This window comes from Chenopodium quinoa, unplaced genomic scaffold (genome assembly GCF_001683475.1).
Source record: "Chenopodium quinoa cultivar QQ74 unplaced genomic scaffold, ASM168347v1, whole genome shotgun sequence".
In the NCBI taxonomy this organism is placed as follows: Eukaryota; Viridiplantae; Streptophyta; class Magnoliopsida; order Caryophyllales; family Amaranthaceae; genus Chenopodium; species Chenopodium quinoa.
The window spans coordinates 4,038,740-4,059,191 of NW_018743858.1; the positions used below are offsets into that span (position 1 = coordinate 4,038,740).

Here is a 20,452-nt window from a genome sequence, read left to right on the forward strand (position 1 = left end):
GCAACCTTTTGACTTGAGCAGGGCCTTGGGCCATCATTTGACTTGAGTCGTCATTTTACAATCTTTTGATCCATTAGACAATGTAAAAGGACTTGGAGTGCCTAAAGCCTAACGTCCAACACTTTGATCCAATAAACTATATATATTTGACATAGCCCAAGCCATCTATTGAAATGATTTCGTGCTTAGAAGGTGACCCGATAGGTAGTAAGGGTGAGAGTAATTATTAATTATTCACACCGATGGAAAGCAACCTCTTGTACATATTACTAAATGATTAACTCCATAATCATCTAAACCATCTATTCGAATGATACACTTGGTCAAATGACACTATTTCTTTAATCTCCTACTTGTCCTATCTTGAAAAGTGTGTGCATTACCCCTTCCTATGTCCCTTTATATCTCCTCTTAAACATTAGGTAAGAATCTTCATCCTTATATGACACTATTCCTTGAATCTCCCACTTCTCCTATCTTGAAAAGTGTGTATTACCCCTTCCTATGTCACTTTATCTCTTCTCGAACATAAGGTAAGATTCTTCATCCTTATTACGTTCAAAAGTGTCTCAAAATTCGAGTTGGATTGTCAAGTACAAATGATTAAACCATAATCTATCGAAGCATAACCATGTATTTTCATAGTTTCTCTCTTCAAGAGGCCTTGTTGGCAACAAAGACGTATATCCCAACCTTGAGGTGTAATGCATATTCACAAGGAGATGTGAAGAGATTTATATAGAAGAGAGACAATTCAAATGCAAAGTTGATGAATTTAACATAAACAAATCGAATTTATGAATAATTTCTTTTAATTCATGAAAAGCACAAGTTATTAATGTTGTTACTTGAAGATTATTAATGTTGTTTTTCTCATTTAAAAAAAAGTACATAAATAAATTGTGTCTAAAGAGTTACATACTTTTGTATTTACACTATGTTTAAATAGGAATTTTGGAGAAATTAGGGAGGGAAAGGGAAAGTGAGGGATATAAACTCTCTTAGATAAGACATAGGGCAAGGGAAAAGAAAGGAAATGGAAGGATTCATTTTCCTTTCCATTTTAATAAACCAACTCCCTCCATTTTCGGAGAGATTTGGATGGAAAAATGGAAGATTACTCTCTCCTTCTCCCCACCTTCCTTACTCTTCCCTCTTTTTCCTTCCCCTCCCTTTCCCTTCACTATTGTCATCCAAACATAGTGAACGCAATTTATTTTGCTTTATAAGAAAAGTGTGTTAACCAAATAAAGATGGAAGATGCATCATCCATAAAGTCAAATCATATAAAAATAAGTTAGCATCTTAAAGATGAAGATACAACTATATAGTAAACTGAATTTACACACAAATATACTCAAATGTCAGGCATTGAGCCACTTTTCACCACCTCCTAACCAGAGAAGTAAGCAGCTGCAGCACAAAACATCACTTCGTATTAGCAGCATTATATAGGCCCCAGAATAAAAAATAGAAAAATAAATGGGAATTACTTATTTGCTCTTATTTTAATTAACACTCTAAGTTTATCTTGGGAACGTGCAAGGGATTTTGTCGCACAAAATAAGAAACGGAGGTAGTGTATAATAATAGCAAACTAGTATGGAGTATATACAACATACCACCCCTAAACATTGGAGAAATTATTCTACAGTTTGTAACAAAAACGACATAATAATTGCTGTTTCCTCAATAACAAAAAAGCCTAGAATGATTTACTCAAGCAATGCAAGTAAAAAGCTTGCTCTACTTTAAGCTTTGGTATTAAACTTATTCTCCTATTTACCATCCATGTAAGATAAGGACATAGATTTCAATTGTAATCCAAAATAGCGATTTTACCCTTGCTAAAGCTGCTACCTGAAGTAGTGGTATTGGTCATGTAGGCTAAAAACCAAGGTTTAAAATCGATTGATTTATACTAATTAAGAGACCGGTTGTGTGCAACAACCAGTGAAAAAAAAATCTAGTTTGAAAAACAAAAAACAATACAAATGGCCAAGCCAAAGCAGTTATCTTCTTACCTGAACTTTATGAGTTATGACTATTAGCCACATAGCCCAAGTGCCCAATCAGGCAATCATTGGCAGTTTAACATGCTTTAGTACAGAAATTTTCGTTGAAATTAATGCTCAAGGACTTTTACAATACGGGCTACTCAATCATTGGAGTAACTTATCATATTTATCAAATATTTAAGAGCTCGACTAGGTGTTAATTAAATCTAAGGTCTGTTCAGAAGATATATGAAACTTAACATGATAGTGACATGTTTTTCTATTTGAAAATAGCTAAAAAAAAGTTTATGTAGGGGAATTGTTTCATACCTCAAACAGTTCGAATGGACTTCCACGTCTGTACATATCATCTTTCTTGTTCTTGCCACTAGGAAGAATCTGGAACAAGAGTGTCCTCCAACCAATTAGCAGAACCGCAGTGCTTCCTAGAGTCACCAAAATAAAATTGGTGGGCGGAAAATGTGATGAAGTTAATGCACGTATACCCAATCCCATCTGCCAGGGGTAAAAAGAAAAAAGCAATGAGAAGCAGAGTGTAGAGTATATCCATAATACTCACTCAATGATTAAAAACTTAAAAGTATCAAATTAATACATTCAGAATACTAGAACTAGAGAGAAAACAAGAATATGCATCTTTAAATTCTAGCTACACTTTCCAATTATGATTCTCTAGGTCAATTATAGCACTTTAGCAGTCTCCAAAATCCATCTTCAGCCAACTCTCCCCTTTTTTAGTATTTTGTATTAATTTTACTGACTACTCTAAGTAGGACTAAATAAATTGAAGATGTAAGGGATTCATGGTGAAACAGCAGGAGGGGTGGTATAACTACTGTAACATGTTGCATATTGATTTCAATATGACTTCAACATTAAAGCAACTGTTAACAAATGAGCAAAAATTAGCATCAATACTGCTATGAACTAACTGAGCAAAAACCATAAGCTATGGGTGGTACTAACACCCCCTATTACTCAGACTCAATAAAAATCTTACCATATCAATGCCTGACACAAATCCAACATAATTATATGGTGCTATCCTTGAAAAATAATTGGAAAATTAAGAAAGCTTTCCAGATCCATGTTGGATACTTCCAAACAATCCCAACACTTCTGAAGTATCTCAGTAAAATTGGTGACACCAATGAAATGTTCCAAGGAATGCATCGAAAGATTACAGGAACCACTATAAAGCTGATCATCTTACTTTAAAGCAAATAGAACTTTTACATGCATTGCTAATAGAACAGAATACAGGCACCTCATGAATTAGTATTGATGAAAACCTTAGGGTTTGTTGCGGAATCCAATTACCTAGTGCCACTACTACTTAGGGGGCGTTTGGTTCGGGGTATTCAGGAAAAGGAAACGCAATCAACAAGGTTGATTACCTTAGTTGTAGTTTGTTATGTCAATTTAACCATTCCCTTTCCCCACTCAATTACCCCAAAGTCCTCTACTCTCATTCCCCCCCACCCCCCATGGTATTTGTATTCCCTTTCTCTATGCCACCAACACCTAATGCCCCACCAGCACTCTCACCTTCTTCACCACCACCGCCCCACCACTGCTAAACCCCAACCCACTAATACGGCCCACCGCCCACCAACCCACCACTTCTCCACCACAGCGCCCCACTGCCCTGCCACCGTAGCACCTCAACCCACCCCAAAACTGCCCTCACCCATCCCCAACCACCTTAATCCGCTTGAAATCGTCGCCACCCACCCCAAAACCACTGTTTTGCACCCCAAAACCACCATCTCTTGCCCAAAAAACCACCATCACCTAGCTTGAAACTCCCACACCAACACTGAAAGCCCCCAACCACCCCGAAAACAGCCCTTACCACCTTGAAAACCAAACTTTACCTACTTAACAATCATCAACAACCACCCAAAACTCAACCCTAAAAATTTAGGGAAAAAATCAAGAGAAAAAAAATACCTAATTTTATCATCAATTGTAGCCTTAAATAGTCATATTCAACCATGAAAGGTTCATATTTGAAGTTAATATTCAAATTTGACTTTTTAAACCTTAAACATGACCAACAATGGAGATTAAATAATAAGAGAGAATGCAGTAAAAACACGGAGGGACGACAAGGTTGAAGAAGGTGTTGGCGGTCGTGGTGTGGAGGAGAGGGAAGGGGGCAGTGGTGCCGACATGGAGCCGTGGAGGACTAGCAAGAAGCCTTAAGGGTGATGGTAGAGGAAGTAAAGGAGCATGGGTGAGAAGAGGAGGTAATAATATTGTTTCGAAACAGATTTCGGTATGCTAGGGTATTTCGGGTTTGTCTAATGATGTCCAAATGTACTTGAGCTACGCCTGCAAGAAATAGAAAGTAAGGTGCCAGGGGGTTGACCCGGGAATGTCCTTACGACGCTGTGAATGCCCTTTCTGGAGAGAGAATGAGATATTAGAAAAAGTTTTCCATCATTAATCATTGGATGCTATTTATAGATGTACTTTCAAGTGGCAAAAATGTACTTTATTAGTAGGGGTAAATCTGTACTTGATAATGATTAATGGATGATTAAGGGTGTACTTTCAAGCTAGATTATAGAGGGGTATTTCGTCATTTGAGTCACATTGCGCTTAGGATGTAATACTCCGTATTTTTATAATATTTTTATATGTATAAATTATTTATTATATAGATTAAAATTATTCATTTCGTTTTAAAAAGAAATTAATTATTTAAATATTATGTAAGTGTGCATAAAATAATATGAGTCATTAATTGAGGCAATAAAAGTGTTTTGAATTAGGTCATCTTTATTTAAATAGTTGGATCAACTTGTTGGGGAATTGAGGACACTTAAAAGCCCAACAAGTTGGCCCCAAAGGAAGAAGGCAAGGGGAGTACGATTTAGTAATAGCAATTTTGTAATTATGAGTTTTTGTTTTAAAAGGAGAGTATAAATACTTCAAAATCAAGATTTTTCATTCTAAAATCATAATTGTCAGATTTCACAAAATTTCAAAGGTTATCTCTTTATTTTCTCTCTCCTCTTTCTCCCTATTTTTCCTCTCTTTTTCTTCTTTTTCCTCTCCTTCCCCACGCCTCTCCCTCTTCTTCTCCCCTCACGCCGGCAGCCACCGACGCCACCACCACCACCGGCGGCAACCCGCCAGCCACCCTCTCCTTCTCTCTTTCTTATTTTTCGGTTTTGGTATTCTTATTAAAAAAAAAAATAAAAAACCTCTTTTCTCTTCCTAATTTAATTCTATTGTTTTTATTAATTTAAAACATGATTTTGATTATGTTTTGGTATTGATTTTTGGGTATTTGATGTTGTTAAATTATTTATATAATTTTCAGATTTTTATTCAATCAAAAACCCCAATTTACAAACCCTAGAATTTGGGAATTTAATGTTTATGGTTAGGGTTTGATCCTAAGTTGATGTTGTTGTTTAATTAATGGTTTAAACATGTTTTAATGAGTAAAATTAATGCTGAATTTATCTATGCACACTACTTTTTAATTATTGAGTTAGGGTTTGATTACCCATGAAAGGGAAAAAGGTTTAAATGATTTAAATATGATTTCCTAGTCTATTAGTGATGTTTTATATTAAATAAGTAGACTGGAATTTTATTTAAGTCATAAAAATTAAGTCTTTTTGAAAGGATTTGAAGTACCCACTTAAAGAAAAGGTTTTACAGCTTTTATGTCATTAAATTTGGGTTAATTGGTAAGGTTTAAAGAGTATTATAGTTGCTGGAAATTTGTGAGAATAGTAGATTAATTATAGTTATGCATTCTTATTTGTAGGAAGTTTCGAACTAGGTGATTTCTAGCAAGTGTGGCCGAGTTTAGGCATTATTCAAGATACGTATGTGCACAAAAATATTTGTGTATGCGTAGTATCATGCTAGGATTTGTAAAGTATGATTTAAGTGATGAATAAGTAGCATGTTTGGTTAATTATATGCTTGGAATTGATGTTGGTTGAGCATGAATTTTTATACAAGCATGTGATTACATTATTTGAGGTGTGATACAAGTTGAATATGTGTGAATCATGGAAGTATGTTTTATTTTCAAGTATCAAGAAAGCATGTATTTAGTAAGCAAGGCTTATATATGAGTTAAAGAGCTAAAGTTAGAAATATTGATCATGATTTATGAATTTATTTCTCACCCATTTATTATTGGTGTTGAGTCAAGAAGTTAGTTTATTTATTTACTCACTCAAGTAAGTTAAGTTGAGTCAAGAAAATTTAGTAGTGCATCTTATGCACTAAAGTAGTAATCGTGCAATTCTGTGCACAAAACTAGGCAAGTAACCTTAATTAAAATAAATAGTATGTGATCACTAATTAATTCAAGAATGAATTAAAAGTATGTATTGATTGTTATTATGCTTGTTCTTGATTGATTGGTTTGAGTCATCACAAATTTGTAAATCACGTAAAGTGTAAGAGGATATGCACCAAAATTCTTGGAACATATATACCTTGAGTATGAACATATGGGGGGGAGTTATGGGGTTTCATATTTGACCATAGCTTCTACAGGGGTACAGGACGCTGTACTTTCTTTTATTATTAATGCGCCGAAATTCCGTCACAAGGTGACATAGTAGGTGCTAATTAGGGTAGCTCTCTGATTGCAAGCTCAATATTTAAATGGGCTATTTTCAAGGAAGGAAACCCGTTCGATGCGTAATCCAAAATTATTATTAATAACTAATATTGCTAGTTATGAGTCAAAGGTAAGTTGATTGGCGATCATGTTTTATTATTTTTAATTTGATGCTAGGATATTCATGTTAGTGTGGTGCATATGTACTCAGCTTTGCTAATTCATACTTTTGTGTTTATGTTTGGCTTTCCTTTGGATTGACCCCTACCATGGCCCATTTATATGGTGAGTAGAGTGTTGAAATAAAGAAGAAGTAACAGGTACTTGAAGCATGAATAGCATGATGGGATAGAGTGCAGAGTGTTACTTGTTATGTTTTTTAGTTTTAATGTTTTTGAATTATCGATTTGTTATGGACTAATATTATTATGTTTGTTTTTAATTGGTTTTTTTGAGAAGGGCCATATTTTGAATTGGTTCCAACTTGCGACTGTTTTATTCTACTTTTGTTTTGAGATTGTGAACTCAAATTTTATTTTAAAAAGTTGGTTTTTGTTTTAAACTTCCGTTGTGAGACTTTGAAAACTAGCCATAGCCGTTATCACGGTGGCGGTAATATTTTAGTTATTTCCTTAAAAGGGTTTTATTTAGAGTAAAAGGAGTATTTTAAAGGAAGGAAATTTCCAGGGTATTACATAGGACATGGACTAAGCCAAACAAATATCATCCAAACATGTAATATCAAAGGGAATTGCTTCCCTTTCCCTCCCTGTCCCTTTCTTGATTCCATTCCCTTTACTCCATGTGAACCAAACGACAACTTATAATGCTCCTTTCCTTATTCCTAACCACACATTCCCCAAGCCTCTTCTTCCATCTAGACCTAACTATTAGGCAGGTTGGGTCAAAAGAGAGTCATTATATATTGGGCCAAAGTAGGTTGAGCCAATGCATTAAGTTCAATAGTGGGTCGTGAATGGACGGGCATTAAATAAGCAAGGAAAAAGAATGGAAGAGAAAGACAAAAGTAATTACACGTGAATGTGAAACTATACATGTAATTATATATACAATACATGTGAATATGAATGTTTTTATATTTTGTATTGGTAGGTTTTATCCTCATATATATTAGAAGAAATAAGGGAGATAAATATTGGATGAATATGAAGCTATACATGTAATTATTTATACAATACATGTGAATATGAATGTTTTTATATTTTGTATCGGTAGGGGATCCTTTTATCCTCATCTATATTAGAAGAAATAAGGGAGAGAAGTATTGGATGGAAAGACTAGGCTACAGGGTCGCCAAATGATATAGGGTTTGGGTCAAGGTTAAGGGTTTTTATTAGATGGGGCCTTTAATGGACATGGTCTTTATTGGACAAGGTCAATAAAAGGTCAAAAGGTTAGCCCTGTGACCCTCTTTTGACCTTATACATGTAATTATTTTTACAATACCTAATTTTACAAAAGTAATTACATGTTTCTATTAACGTAGTAATGCGTATCAGTGCAAATTTTGAAATGTCATGCAGTTGGCCTATACTTCAGCTTCACTGATTAAGCAAACAATAACTGGGAATTCCCCATGTCTCCATCTCCAGCTTTAGATGTGTATGTTAGCATAATATATAATAAGACACTGCAATTAAAGGATGTAATTTCAATTTAAAATGTGACAACTACTAGATGATGGAAGAAAAGATTCTTTATTAATTTCTGCTTTCAGGAAAAAATTTCATCTGCAGAACAATTCAACTCTCAAATACGCAAAGAGATGATAAAGCGTAAAGCAACAGAAGAATCTTTTTCATGATAGAATGGCAGCAATAGATATCATTAAAATTTTGCAGGACAAATCATGACCAAACCTCTTGTTATATTGTCAAGCTAACAAGCATAGCAAAACTATTATTTACTCTCTCCCTTTTCTACATTTCTACACCATGCTTATATCTTCAATATCTGTCATGTTTACATCTCGCCTTAATAGATCCTGCCACTCCTATATATTTAAGTTAAATTGTTAAACCCAAGAGAAATTTTGCACTATTCTAAGAAGAATCTTCAATTGTTGCAACTTCCCTGATTTCCCATATTTTGTCTTGTTCCGCCCTAAAAAAGGCTAGATGATAAGATGTTTTTAATTATATTTTATTAACCAATTCAAACATAATTTAAATTTTTAAAAATTGATTAGAGCACATAATTTCACTTAACAAGCGCAAGGTATCCTCCAATTTCAACCCTATATGTAAAATTAACAAAGTTATATCTAAAAAATCAGCAAAAAGTTCTTATACATATATTGATCAACCACACAAATATAATAATATGAGCAATCATAGGGAACATCATTCTTTAATGGACTTAAATGCTAAATTCCTGACAATGAGAGATGCATAAGATCAAAAGAAAAACTTATTAACTTCTAATCCAATCTTATTAAGGCCCATATTCCATAGCCATGCCTATTGTAAGCTGCGCTCTTAGTCTCTTACCCCTGACCTTCAAGGATGAATTATTCAAATGAACACAAAGGAGATGCACACTAAAGATTGGTTGCAATGTATATAACTAAGAAATAATTTTGAATGGGATATTTGTGGACTTTCATTTCATTTTCCCCATGACTTGTCAAAGATTCAAGCATCAGATGTTTCCTACTCTTGAATAATATACCAGGAATAAAGGAAAACAAAATTCTAACCCATATCCAAAAATTCTTCCAGTGATCAAAAGAAATATCATTCCCCCTACCCCCAAGGGTTTATGAAGACTAATGTTGAGTTGTTGATGTCAGAGGAAGCCAAATTAGTAGAGCAAATGTCATTTGTATGTCAGAATATGCAGTTGAGTTCATCGTTGTTCACTTCTTTAACTGACGTAATAAACTTAAAATGATTTTGAGAAAGCAATCAATTAACAATTTTATATAAGTTGGCTAGAATAGCAAATCTCTGCAAAGTCTTGATGTGTAAATATTCTGTATGCTTACCTTAGCTGTGTCCAAACTTGATATGATTTAGATTTAGGAAGACGTAATAGCCCTATTCTCTTAAGTTTGCTAAAAGTAGATTGCCCGGTAATTTACTTATTTCTCTCCTCTTTTAGTCCATGTTCTGTTGTCATCCCAATAAATAGTTATATTCCGTAACATGTTTTAGCTAATATCTTGTAACCAGTGCACTACTACTACCATATTTGTATATACTACCTCCGTCAAAAATTATGGGCAACTTTTACCAAAAACAAACGCTAAAGATTATGTGCAACTTTCCAAAACATTCCATTTTAAGTAAAATTTTTTAAACAAAATTACTAACATACCCTTATTTTGTTGACAGCCATAAACTTTAATTTAATTTGGGAAAACTATTATTAGATTGCTAATGTTAGAATTTGATTAAATTAGTATGAGGTTGATAATGAGAACAATTCTCATCCTCTATATCTTTAGTAAAATAGAAATTATATATGTTGTGTTTAATATCATTGAAATATGTGAAGTAAGAAGAAAGAATAAGAGATATATAAGAATTTGAAGTTTTATGTGTGAATAATATATATCTAAGAGAAGTATATTATTTATACAGGGTTGTAACCCGGTTTTATTCCTCCATATAATCCTTACTAGATTTAACCCCGTGCAATGCACGCCTTTTTTATACATCATTTTGTATATTTCTTGTAATCTCTTAATCTCTAACAATTTCTATTTTGTTATTTAAATTATTTGACATAAATTTCACATTTATGTTTAAAGAAAGTAAAGTTTTTTCTTGCATTACAAGTTTTAAATTTTTTTAATGAAAATATAATCTCAGTCACCGGATATTTAGATAAAACCATTAATATCAAAAGATAATTTTTATTTTCTAATTAATTGAAATCCTAATATCAAAATATAATTTTTAGTTCTTCTAAAATTTAAATCCTAGTATATAGAGGTAACTTTTAGTTTTTGAAAAAATGATAATTTTTAGTTTTCTTAGACAATTCAAATCCTAATAAATTATTATTCGTTGTTTTTATTTACGTGGAGAAATTCTTAAAATTCATTCATCACTTTTTCTTAGGTGGCGAGTGAATTTTTTAATTCTAAAATAAAATACAAATCTAATTTTAATTGGTCGAAATAATACCTTTGCTTATGTGGCGCGCCGAATGCTCCTGAAAAATGCCTACTTTATTTATATATATTAGATTATTATTTGACTAAACAATTCGTAAATTATGTAACTCCTATATATGGTATCAAAGCCACATTATTTACTCAATATCTCAAAATGTCTACCAACTTTGTTCGGCCACAAGCTATGTTACTTGGACTCGGGAATGGGTGTCGGACACGAACACGTGTCTAAGTATCCGATCTGTCAATTTTAAAAATTTTAGGGCACGGGGACTCTGGCCGAAATTTGGACACGAACACGGGTGCGGGGACATGTCATTTTAATTTTAAAAATAAATAAGATATTACAAAATTATGAATTTTCAGAATTTCATTAATATCCAAGTAAATTATGTTAAAAAATAATAACAAGTCCTTACAGAAAAACAATAGCAAAGTGGAGAATAAGGTGTGGGTGGGCCCAAAGAAGTAGATATCAATAAAGGAGAAAAATTCTCCTATCCCTCATGTGATATTATAATATAAAATAAATAAAAAAAAGCCACTGACTTACAGTTGTGTGACCTACCCACTATTCCTCCTTTCTTCTTCCTTTTTCTTTCACCTCCTCCATACAGCTCTATACGTCATTTCTAGTTTCTACTCATAATTCTCTAAAATCATAGCATAGAACTTCAAATTTCATGTCTGATTATAAGGGAATTCCACGAATTTGTATCTGAATGGCAAGGTAGGATTAAATTTGTAGATTTATGGTCTTTTTCTTGTATTTTTTTTATTAAAAAAAATAAATAAAAAAAAAATATATCAATTTGCATCTTCTCTTCCACTCTCTTCTCTGAGTTGAAGTGTCCGGGTGCAAAGTGGAGGATCCGACACGGAATCCGTGTCAGTGTCCATATCGTGTTGACACGGACACTCCGCGATTCTTGCCGAGTCCGATTAACATAGGCCACAAGTACCCCAATTATCCAAAGACCAATATGAAGATTGGTGAATTAAAATGAAAGCACTATTTGGTTCCCAAGATTTGTGGGAAATTGTTAATGAAGGGTTTGAAAAACCATCCAGGTGAGACAAAGCGGTATTAACTCAAGGAAGGAAGATCAAAGAGCATTATTTTTTATCTATGTAGGATTAGACCGCGAAACATTTGTGAAAATCTCGAAGCAACCACAAGCAAGGAAGCTTGGGATGCTCTTGCAACAATATTTAAAGGAGTTCAGCGAGTTAGAAAAATGCATATACAAGCATTACGAGGTGAATTCGAAGATATCAGAAAGACAGATGTTGAGTCTATTTCTGATTATTTTTCTCGTCTTTTGACAAATGTTAACCAACGGAAACAGAACAGAGAAAAGATTGAAGATGCTAAGATCGTCGAGAAAGTACTACGATCTTGCAATAAAAAATTCAATCATGTATTACCTGCAATGGAAGAATCTAAAGATATTCATACATTATCAATGGAGGAGCTTCTTGGATCTCTTCAAGTGTATGAATCAAGAACGAAGAATAATGATGGACTAGTCGTGATAGAACATGCTCTTGAATCAAAGTTGTAATCAAATGAACAAAGAGGTGGAAATCGACGAGGCGGGTTTCGTGTACGAGGAAGAGGTCGTGGTAAAACAAAAGACATTCAATGCTATAATTGTCAAAAATATGGACATTATGCATCTGAATGTTGGAGCAAACAAAAGGATTAGGGAAATCATTTGAATTATGCCGAATCATAAAAAAACAATGAGGAAAGTCCTATAGCGCACGAAGATTCTAGTAATCAACAATTCTAGTGCTAGTAACCACATGTGTGGGAAAAAAGATTTTTTTTATTGACCTTGATGTGAAAATACCAAAGTAATGTAAGTTTGGGAGATTCATCTAAACTACAAGTTGAAGGTAAAGGAAAAATAGGAATATTTCAAAAGGTAAAGGATATAATGTTCATATGGAGGGCAATATTCTTCTTCTTAAAGATAAAAGTTGAAGACTTATTGCTCAATCAAGAATGGCGAAGAATCGCATGTTTACGTTGCAACTTTATACCGAGGAACAAAATTGTTTCTATGGTGTTGTAGAGAATGAGTCATGGTAATGGCATAAATGTTTTGGGCATTGCATTTCAATGGCCTAAAACTGCTACTACAAAGAACATGGTGCATGCGTTGCCTACCATTGGAAGATCCTAAACAAGTTTGTCAGATATGTACAATGGGAAAACAAGCAAGACTTCCGTTCTAGAAAGGGTTATCATGGAGAGCGAAAGAACCATTAGAATTGGTACACACAGATATATGTGGACCATTGCAGCTAGTATCTTTGGGAGGTAATTGCTATTTTATTACCTTCATTGATGATTATAGTAGGAAATTGTTGGTGTATATGCTTAAGGAAAAATTAACTGCATTTGATACATGTATGCATTTTATGGCTCGAGTAGAGCTAGAGCGGATATAAATTGAAATCAATAAGATCTGATCGAGGGGGTAAATATACATCGAATGTATTCATAAATTATTGCAAAGAAGCTGGAATACGACATCAATTTACAGCCTCCTAGCAAAATGGATTGCAGAAAGGAGAATCGAACAATTTTAGACATGACGCGAAGCATCTTGAAAGACAACTTATATTCCAAATCGTTGTCTTACGAAAAGTGTGAAGAATATGAGTCCACAAGAAGCATGGAGTGGTGATAAGCCAAATCTAATATATATAAATAAAGTAGACATTTTTCAAGAGCATTTGAAGCGCCACGTAAGCAATCTAATTATTTTGACCAATTATAAAAGAGATTTATAATTTATTTTGAATTAAAATATTATATCACCACCTAGGTAAAAGTAACGAATTAGATTTCATATATCTAAAATTTTAATGCCACACATATTAAAAACCACGAATGAAATTATTTTATAAATTAATGGTAAAAAAAATAAAGAAAGAAAATTTAGGAAAAGAGAATTTATTAAATCATTACTACGAGTATAACAATCCAAAAAAATATATGAAAAGATAAATCTCAAAAAAGATATTAATTAATTAATTAATTAATTAAAATCATATCATAGATAATATTATATTTAAATGATAGACGACTACAATAAAGTTTGAAACCTTCCATTATAAGATAAATTTTGATAGTGTTTATGATAAGAAATAAAAATTATTCCTTAATTATAACTAAATTAAAAATTTATGATATCTACCAACATAATTTCGTATCAATACAAAACAAAATCAAGCGATTTTGTGTTAGTAATTTTGTGTCTGTTTTAGGTCATCAATTGCTGGGATGGGTAATTCTTCGATTAATTTTTAAAATCTATGTTTAAATTTATATTTGTAATTAGCTTACATGGCGATTATTTAGGATACTTAACGATTATATGTTTATGTTTTGTTTAATAAATTTTGTTTTTACATGCAAATCTAATTTGATCAGAGAATTAAATTCGAGCAAAAATGATTGGAAAAGTATGAGTTTCTCGCCTATAAATTTCCGCGAACAAGATAGTTTAATAAGTTTAGATATGGTCCTATTGTACAAGGAGGTATTATATCTTTATAAATCATTAATATTTATTAAATTTTGTTTTTATCATAAAATTAATTCAAAAATAGTTGAATTAAATAATTTTATAATTTAAAAATAATTTTTTTGTGATTTAGGTAGCTTAATCGAGTCACTAAATTAGCTTAAATTTTTATTTTTAATTACAGGGTGATTACGTGCATATTTTATAACCTCAAGGGTACATGGAACAATTTCCCTTTTTAATTTTGATTTTTGATTAAAAGTTTATTTAATTATTAATAAATAGTAATTAAATTAGAAAAAAAATTTAAAAAGTTCGGAAATATTAAAAAAATAATTTCTCAAAATTAAAAATATATTTAAAATAATTAAAAAAATAATTTTTAGTTAAAATTACTAATTAAAAATTACGTGGCTTGGCTAGGTGGGTGGTGAAGGCGGTGGTACGGTTTTGTTTTGTTTTTTTTTTTTTTACATGAGGATTTGGATTTGATTATTTATTAATGACATACCCTTCACTTTCTTAAACAACCCTTAAGATTTTTTGACTTGGAGTCTGTGGAAGACCCCAAAGTTGCACATTATTTTTAACCAAGGTAGTATTCACATAAAATATGCAAGTGACAATTTCTCTGATATTGTAATGATTTTCATAATATGTGAGACAAATTAACAACTATCCTATCCATGCATTTGTGACTGAAGATGATTTTCTATGTTATTCAATTGGAAATCTATTGTCACTTATGAAGGCCAACATTAATCCATTAAGTGTTATTATATGCTAAATTCTATTGTGAGAGTTCACAAATTTGTGAATTTATAGTGGGATAAAATTTAACTTTCAATAAATATCAAATATTTCAACACCAAATATGATATCATCAAAATATGGAGCTCTAAAACATAATAAAATTTCATCATTAAAGAGGGGCTGGGACAATTGATTTGTACAGTTAAATGAAAGATAAAATGATCTTATACTTCCTCATATTTTTAAGATGTTCTATTTTTACTGTGAATTTGCATACATTTAACTAAATTATGAACACGCAACTAAACAAACATTACACTGCAACAAGATTTGATATAACACTAAGGGGGCGCTTGAATTGGGAGTATTAAATTAAGGGGTAATAAAAGTCAAATCAAGCAAAATTAAAGTAAACATAGGAGAGGGGGAGCTAGTGATGATGTGATTGTAAGAAGATTTATATAGTGATGGTGTGGTGATAGGTAAAGAAAGGGAACTATTACACTTATTTTGGAGGTAATAGGTTACACTAGGGGGGAGGGTGGGTAACCTATAACCCTCATTTTGAGGGTAATGATTCCTCCACCCCTCTCTTTTCCTCATGTCACTGCAACCTTAATTCATTCATAAACACCTTGGCTCCCTACAAAAATATCTCTAATCAAGTATAATTTACCTAGTTTGACTTTTATTACCCCCTTAATTTATTACCCCCATTCCAAGCGCCCCCTAAAATGACTAATATCACCTTCCAAAGAGCTAATATATTTCATATCAGCAGTAAGAAGCAGAAGAAAGCATAAAGGTAAAAATTGGGACTTACCAGTATACCTACGGCCCAAGACTTGGCAGCAGCAGCAACTGCCTTATTCAAACCATTCATCCCTCGACCATCCTCACTGTACCCTCCAAGGAAGTACGCGCTTAGAAACCATCCTACATCACACTCACATACTCTAGTTAATCCAAATTATAAACAATTCAAATGACTCAAATGTTATTCAAAATTTCACAAACCAGCAATAAAAGGGTCAGCAGTGCGCAATGTTTCAGCCTCGAAAACAGGGAATCCATGGCTAAACCTTCCAATTGCAGAAAACAGGAGTATTGCCAATACATCACCACCAGCTAATAGCGCAACTTTCCTGAATACGGAGTATAATACAACACAATAAAAAAAATGCTGAATATTTCGCAACATATTCAATACACATATAAGGTTTAAAAACCATAATCAAAACATGATAAAATAAAAAATTGATGAAATTTTCGCAATTAAATCAATAGAAACAATCAAATTTTAATAAGACAATGCTGCAACAAAATTCAATATAGAGAGGAACCCAAGTACGAATTCTGCCATTAACAAAAAAACCCCACCAAAATTTAAATTAAAAAAAAAAATAAAGAAATGAATTACCCCCATTTTTGAAAGCGGGAAGAAGAAGGCTTATCAAATTGAATAACACCTTCAAGAGGAACAGAATCAGGGCCAACAAAAACGGTGTCGTTATCAGGAGGGGATTGCTTGGTAACAGGAGAAGATGAATCGGATGATTTGGCAACAATAAGAGGAAATCGAAGGGTGTGTTTGATTGAATTTGATTTGAGACTGCGTTTAGAGAAAAGGGTTGCGGTTGGATTAATGTGGGAAAATTTGAGAGCTTGTTTAGAGGTAACAGAAGATGAGGTTGAAGATGAAGAAGTGCAGCAGCTGCAGCATCTGCTGCTACTGTTAGGAAGGGAGACCGCCGGTGCTTGGCTAAGTACTAGCATTTTGGTTTTCCAGTTTCTTGTGAATGTTGGCCGTCTCTTTCAAGGTTGAACCTCACCTTAGGTTTTTCAGAAGTGGAGAAGAGGATTTAGCGGTTGGGAATTGGGATTATATATGGCAATAAAGTTAATAATGAAGTATCGTTCGTGACCTTAGACCATTCTTTTGAGCGATTCTGCTTTGCTCTATCTTGCTCTACTTTATTAAAATTTGATCGGCTCTATTTAAAAATAATAATTAATAATAATAATAACAATTAATACTTAATATCTATAAAAAAAAACAATTAATACTTAATAAACATAATAATAATTTTTATTAATATTTCATAATAATAACTAATATTTATAGATAATAATAATTAATATTTTATAATAATAATAATTATTATTAATATTTCATAATAAAAACTAATGTTTTACGGCTTACTCGGGATTTGGGTCTCCTGATGTAAAGAGGCTTTTCTCTCAGTTTAAGGTGCTCTTAAGTTTGACACGTGTCATCTTCCTATAGGGACACGTGTCGCCCTTTTATTGGGCCACGCGTCGTTATGGGATTGGACCACGTGTTGGGGTATTATTTACCCTAAACATTTGCCCCTCGAAGAGGATGACTCGTACCATACGGGTCGCCTCCTCTGATCTTTATCCGTCCATTATTGGTCGAATGTTGGGCTAATGGAGCATCATCACTAATAAGACACGGACAACACCGTCCGTATACCCATGGGATTTTTCCTTTCGGCTGGCTGCCTTGATCGGTCCGCCTGATTTTATTATTGGACCTGAGTCTTAAAATCAGGCGGACAGTTGTGCCAACTGGCTTTGGGTAGGACACATGTCTCCTGTAATTTCCGAAATGACCGTTCGGATTCTGCTGACTTGGTCGTCTATTTTGACGCGCTATTATTGTGGTCGTACACCTTCCCGTCTTAAATGACGGAGCGGTTTTTTAACCGTTTTAGCTTCTAGGTTGAACTTTTCAAAAGTTACCGTTTGAACTTATGGGCGGGAAAGGTGGTTTTACCATTTTAACCTCATAAATTTTGCCTATAAATAAGTCCGGTTTGACTTCATAAAAACACTTTGGATTTTTGTGTTTTCTAGAGAGAAGTCAAAGCTTCTAGAGAGAGAAAGTGTTGTTCTTCGTTAACCTTCAAGAGCTCCGCCGAGTGTTTGAGATTTCCGGTCAAGGGTTTAAGTTCTCCGGTCAACTTTGTTCAAGATCTTCAAAGCTTCTCGAACCTTCTACTCGTACAAAGGTAACTGCCCGTTTCCTCTCTTTTACATTTTCTCTTTTCTTTTCCATACATGTTTTATTTTTTAAACACAAACTGGCACAACACTCGGCTTCGTCCATTTCTCCTCATGAGGTCGATCGTTCGCCTGGGACTGAGGAGTTTAGAGTGGACGAGGACGAGCCTTCTTCTCTATGGAGTGGGTCCATTTCTAGTGTGCACTAACTCACCCCCACCTATTCTTCTCTGTCCCTGCAGTCAAACATGGCGCGTATGAGGAAAGCGTATGAGCGAGACGTCCCCAGAAACCTTGATGGGAGTATGGTGCACCCCTGATCCCCTATGATCCAAGAAATACGGACGGGAAAACTACAAACACCACTGCTAGTGGTAGTGCCTGCTCCGTAGTAGAAGTGACCGCCTTGTTTTCTGATAGACAAAATCAGCCATACACTTCTTCCAGGGGAGCGTCCGAGCAAAATCCGGAACGACCCCCAACCTAATATACCAGCTCGGTCCTGATGCCGTCCGAGCTGCCTTCTTTTGAGAGACATCCTTCTTCATTTCAGGCGGACGCTAGAGCGTTCGTCCAAAATCTTCAACAACCCTCAATCCAAACTACTAGGTCGGCCAGGCCTAGAACTGACATTCATATAGCTGAGCTGGCCACCCTGCCCCCTCGCAGCGCTCCTCCTTCTGGTAGTCAAGCGGACGCTAGAGGGAAGAAAGATAAGGGCAAAAACCCTCTGGTGCCCGAAGGTCTAGTGATGACGGAGCCGAGGCAAGGCTCGGCTGGTGGCAGCTTAGTCGAGGCAGCTGAATTAGACAAAGTGTTGTCCTCTGACTTTGGTTCGGCAAGGATTACTGAACCATAACCAGGCAAGCAGGGAGTTAAAAACCCTGACGCCGAGGGAGCTGACGAGGGTGAACTGAAAGGAATGGCGTCCTTCCAACAAGTGTATTATTCTGATAGAGGGTTTAGAATTACTGGAAAGCTAATTCTTCAGTAAGGTCAAATGATCGGAATGCCTAGGTGGAGGTCGCTTCCGTTCAGTAATATTAATGTACAATTAATATTACAGCTTAATCTTGACTGAACCCTTTGGGTCGAACCCAATCGAACAACCGATCCGAGACAACGAATCAATCCGAAGGATTTGATGAGTCGTTAGAGTTTTACGAACAAAGACGTCGGATATCGAGCTTAGAGCGTCGCAAGTCGAGTCGAATTTGGAATTCGACAAGACGTGAAATCAATCAAGTTACAAGTTCGAGCCAAGCCGTAGCCTCGCATTGGCCTAGCCATGTGAGTGCTAGGCTAGGCAAGACCCCTCGCAATGCTAGCCGCAAGCCTAGCATGCTAGGCGTGCTAGGACCATGCGTGCTAGCAAGCCATCGCACGTCGCAAGGCATAGCCATCGCACGTCGCAAGGCATAGCCTAGCATAGCCTTGCGTGCTTGCTAACATGCTGGGAGCCTAGCCATCGCGACCACGCACCATCGCATAGTAGCATGCTAGGCGTGCTGCGCTATGCGTGGTGCTAGGCAGTGGCACGCACCAGACCCCAGCCATCGCTAGCCGCAAGCATCGCATACGCTAGAAGCGTGCTACGCTATGCATGCTTGCTAGCCAAGCTGGGCCAGGCATCACTGCACACCATGCGTGCTGGGCTTCGCATGGCAGCAGCCCTGCGCCTCGCACATCGCAAGCACCACGCACCAGACAACAGCGTGCTAGGCATGCTGGGCTGTGCGTGTGTGCTAGCAAGCAGCAGCACGCTGTGCCTCGTATAGCAGCAGCGCCTAGCATGCGTGGCTCGCTAGCAGCACGCATGCACTGGCTGGCTGTGTGTGCGTGCTGTTTGGCTGGCCAGGCTGCCCAGCCTTGGTGCTAGGCGCCAGCTAGCAGCCTTTGCAGCCAAGGCAGGCTACCAGCCAACCACTTGGATGGGGAGAGCCGGTTTGCTTATGGGGACCAAGGGTGTGAGCTTTGCCTTGGGGAGCAAGGCTATGGTCCCCCCCATGGAAATGGTCCTCACCTAATCTCTCATCCTCCTTGTGTACTTGTAACTTATTGATTGAATTGCAATTTTATTTTTGTTTTAATGAAATAAAATGGGAAAATTGCAAATCTCCCACATTGATTGGGAGTGGGAATTCAAGGTTCATTTCCCTATAAATACCAATGTTTTGGGATTTGGGAAGAACACTCGAGTGGAACTAAAAAGACATCTCCTTAGAAAAGTGAGAAAACCATAAGTTCGTAAAACTCTAGTTTTTATTGGTCGGGTCCCGACTAACCTTCGGGACTTGGACCGTTCGGGTCGGGTTCATGGGTACGAGCCGTCGGAGACCTTCGCATTAGCGGGGTTCAAGTTTTG

General features: G+C 35.2%; 1 protein-coding gene across 1 annotated transcript; it reads right to left on the minus strand.

Annotated features, from left to right (window-relative positions):
• Nucleotides 1–1,261: 1,261 nt before the first annotated feature.
• Nucleotides 1,262–16,939, minus strand: LOC110686429. The gene is made up of 5 exons (XM_021863046.1): nucleotides 16,481–16,939; nucleotides 16,078–16,205; nucleotides 15,884–15,996; nucleotides 2,328–2,513; nucleotides 1,262–1,413 (listed from the first exon to the last, which is right to left on the minus strand). The coding sequence occupies exons 1-5, from the start codon at nucleotides 16,834–16,836 to the stop codon at nucleotides 1,384–1,386; spliced, it is 813 nt and encodes a 270-aa protein (XP_021718738.1). The 5' UTR covers nucleotides 16,837–16,939; the 3' UTR covers nucleotides 1,262–1,383.
• Nucleotides 16,940–20,452: the final 3,513 nt, after the last annotated feature.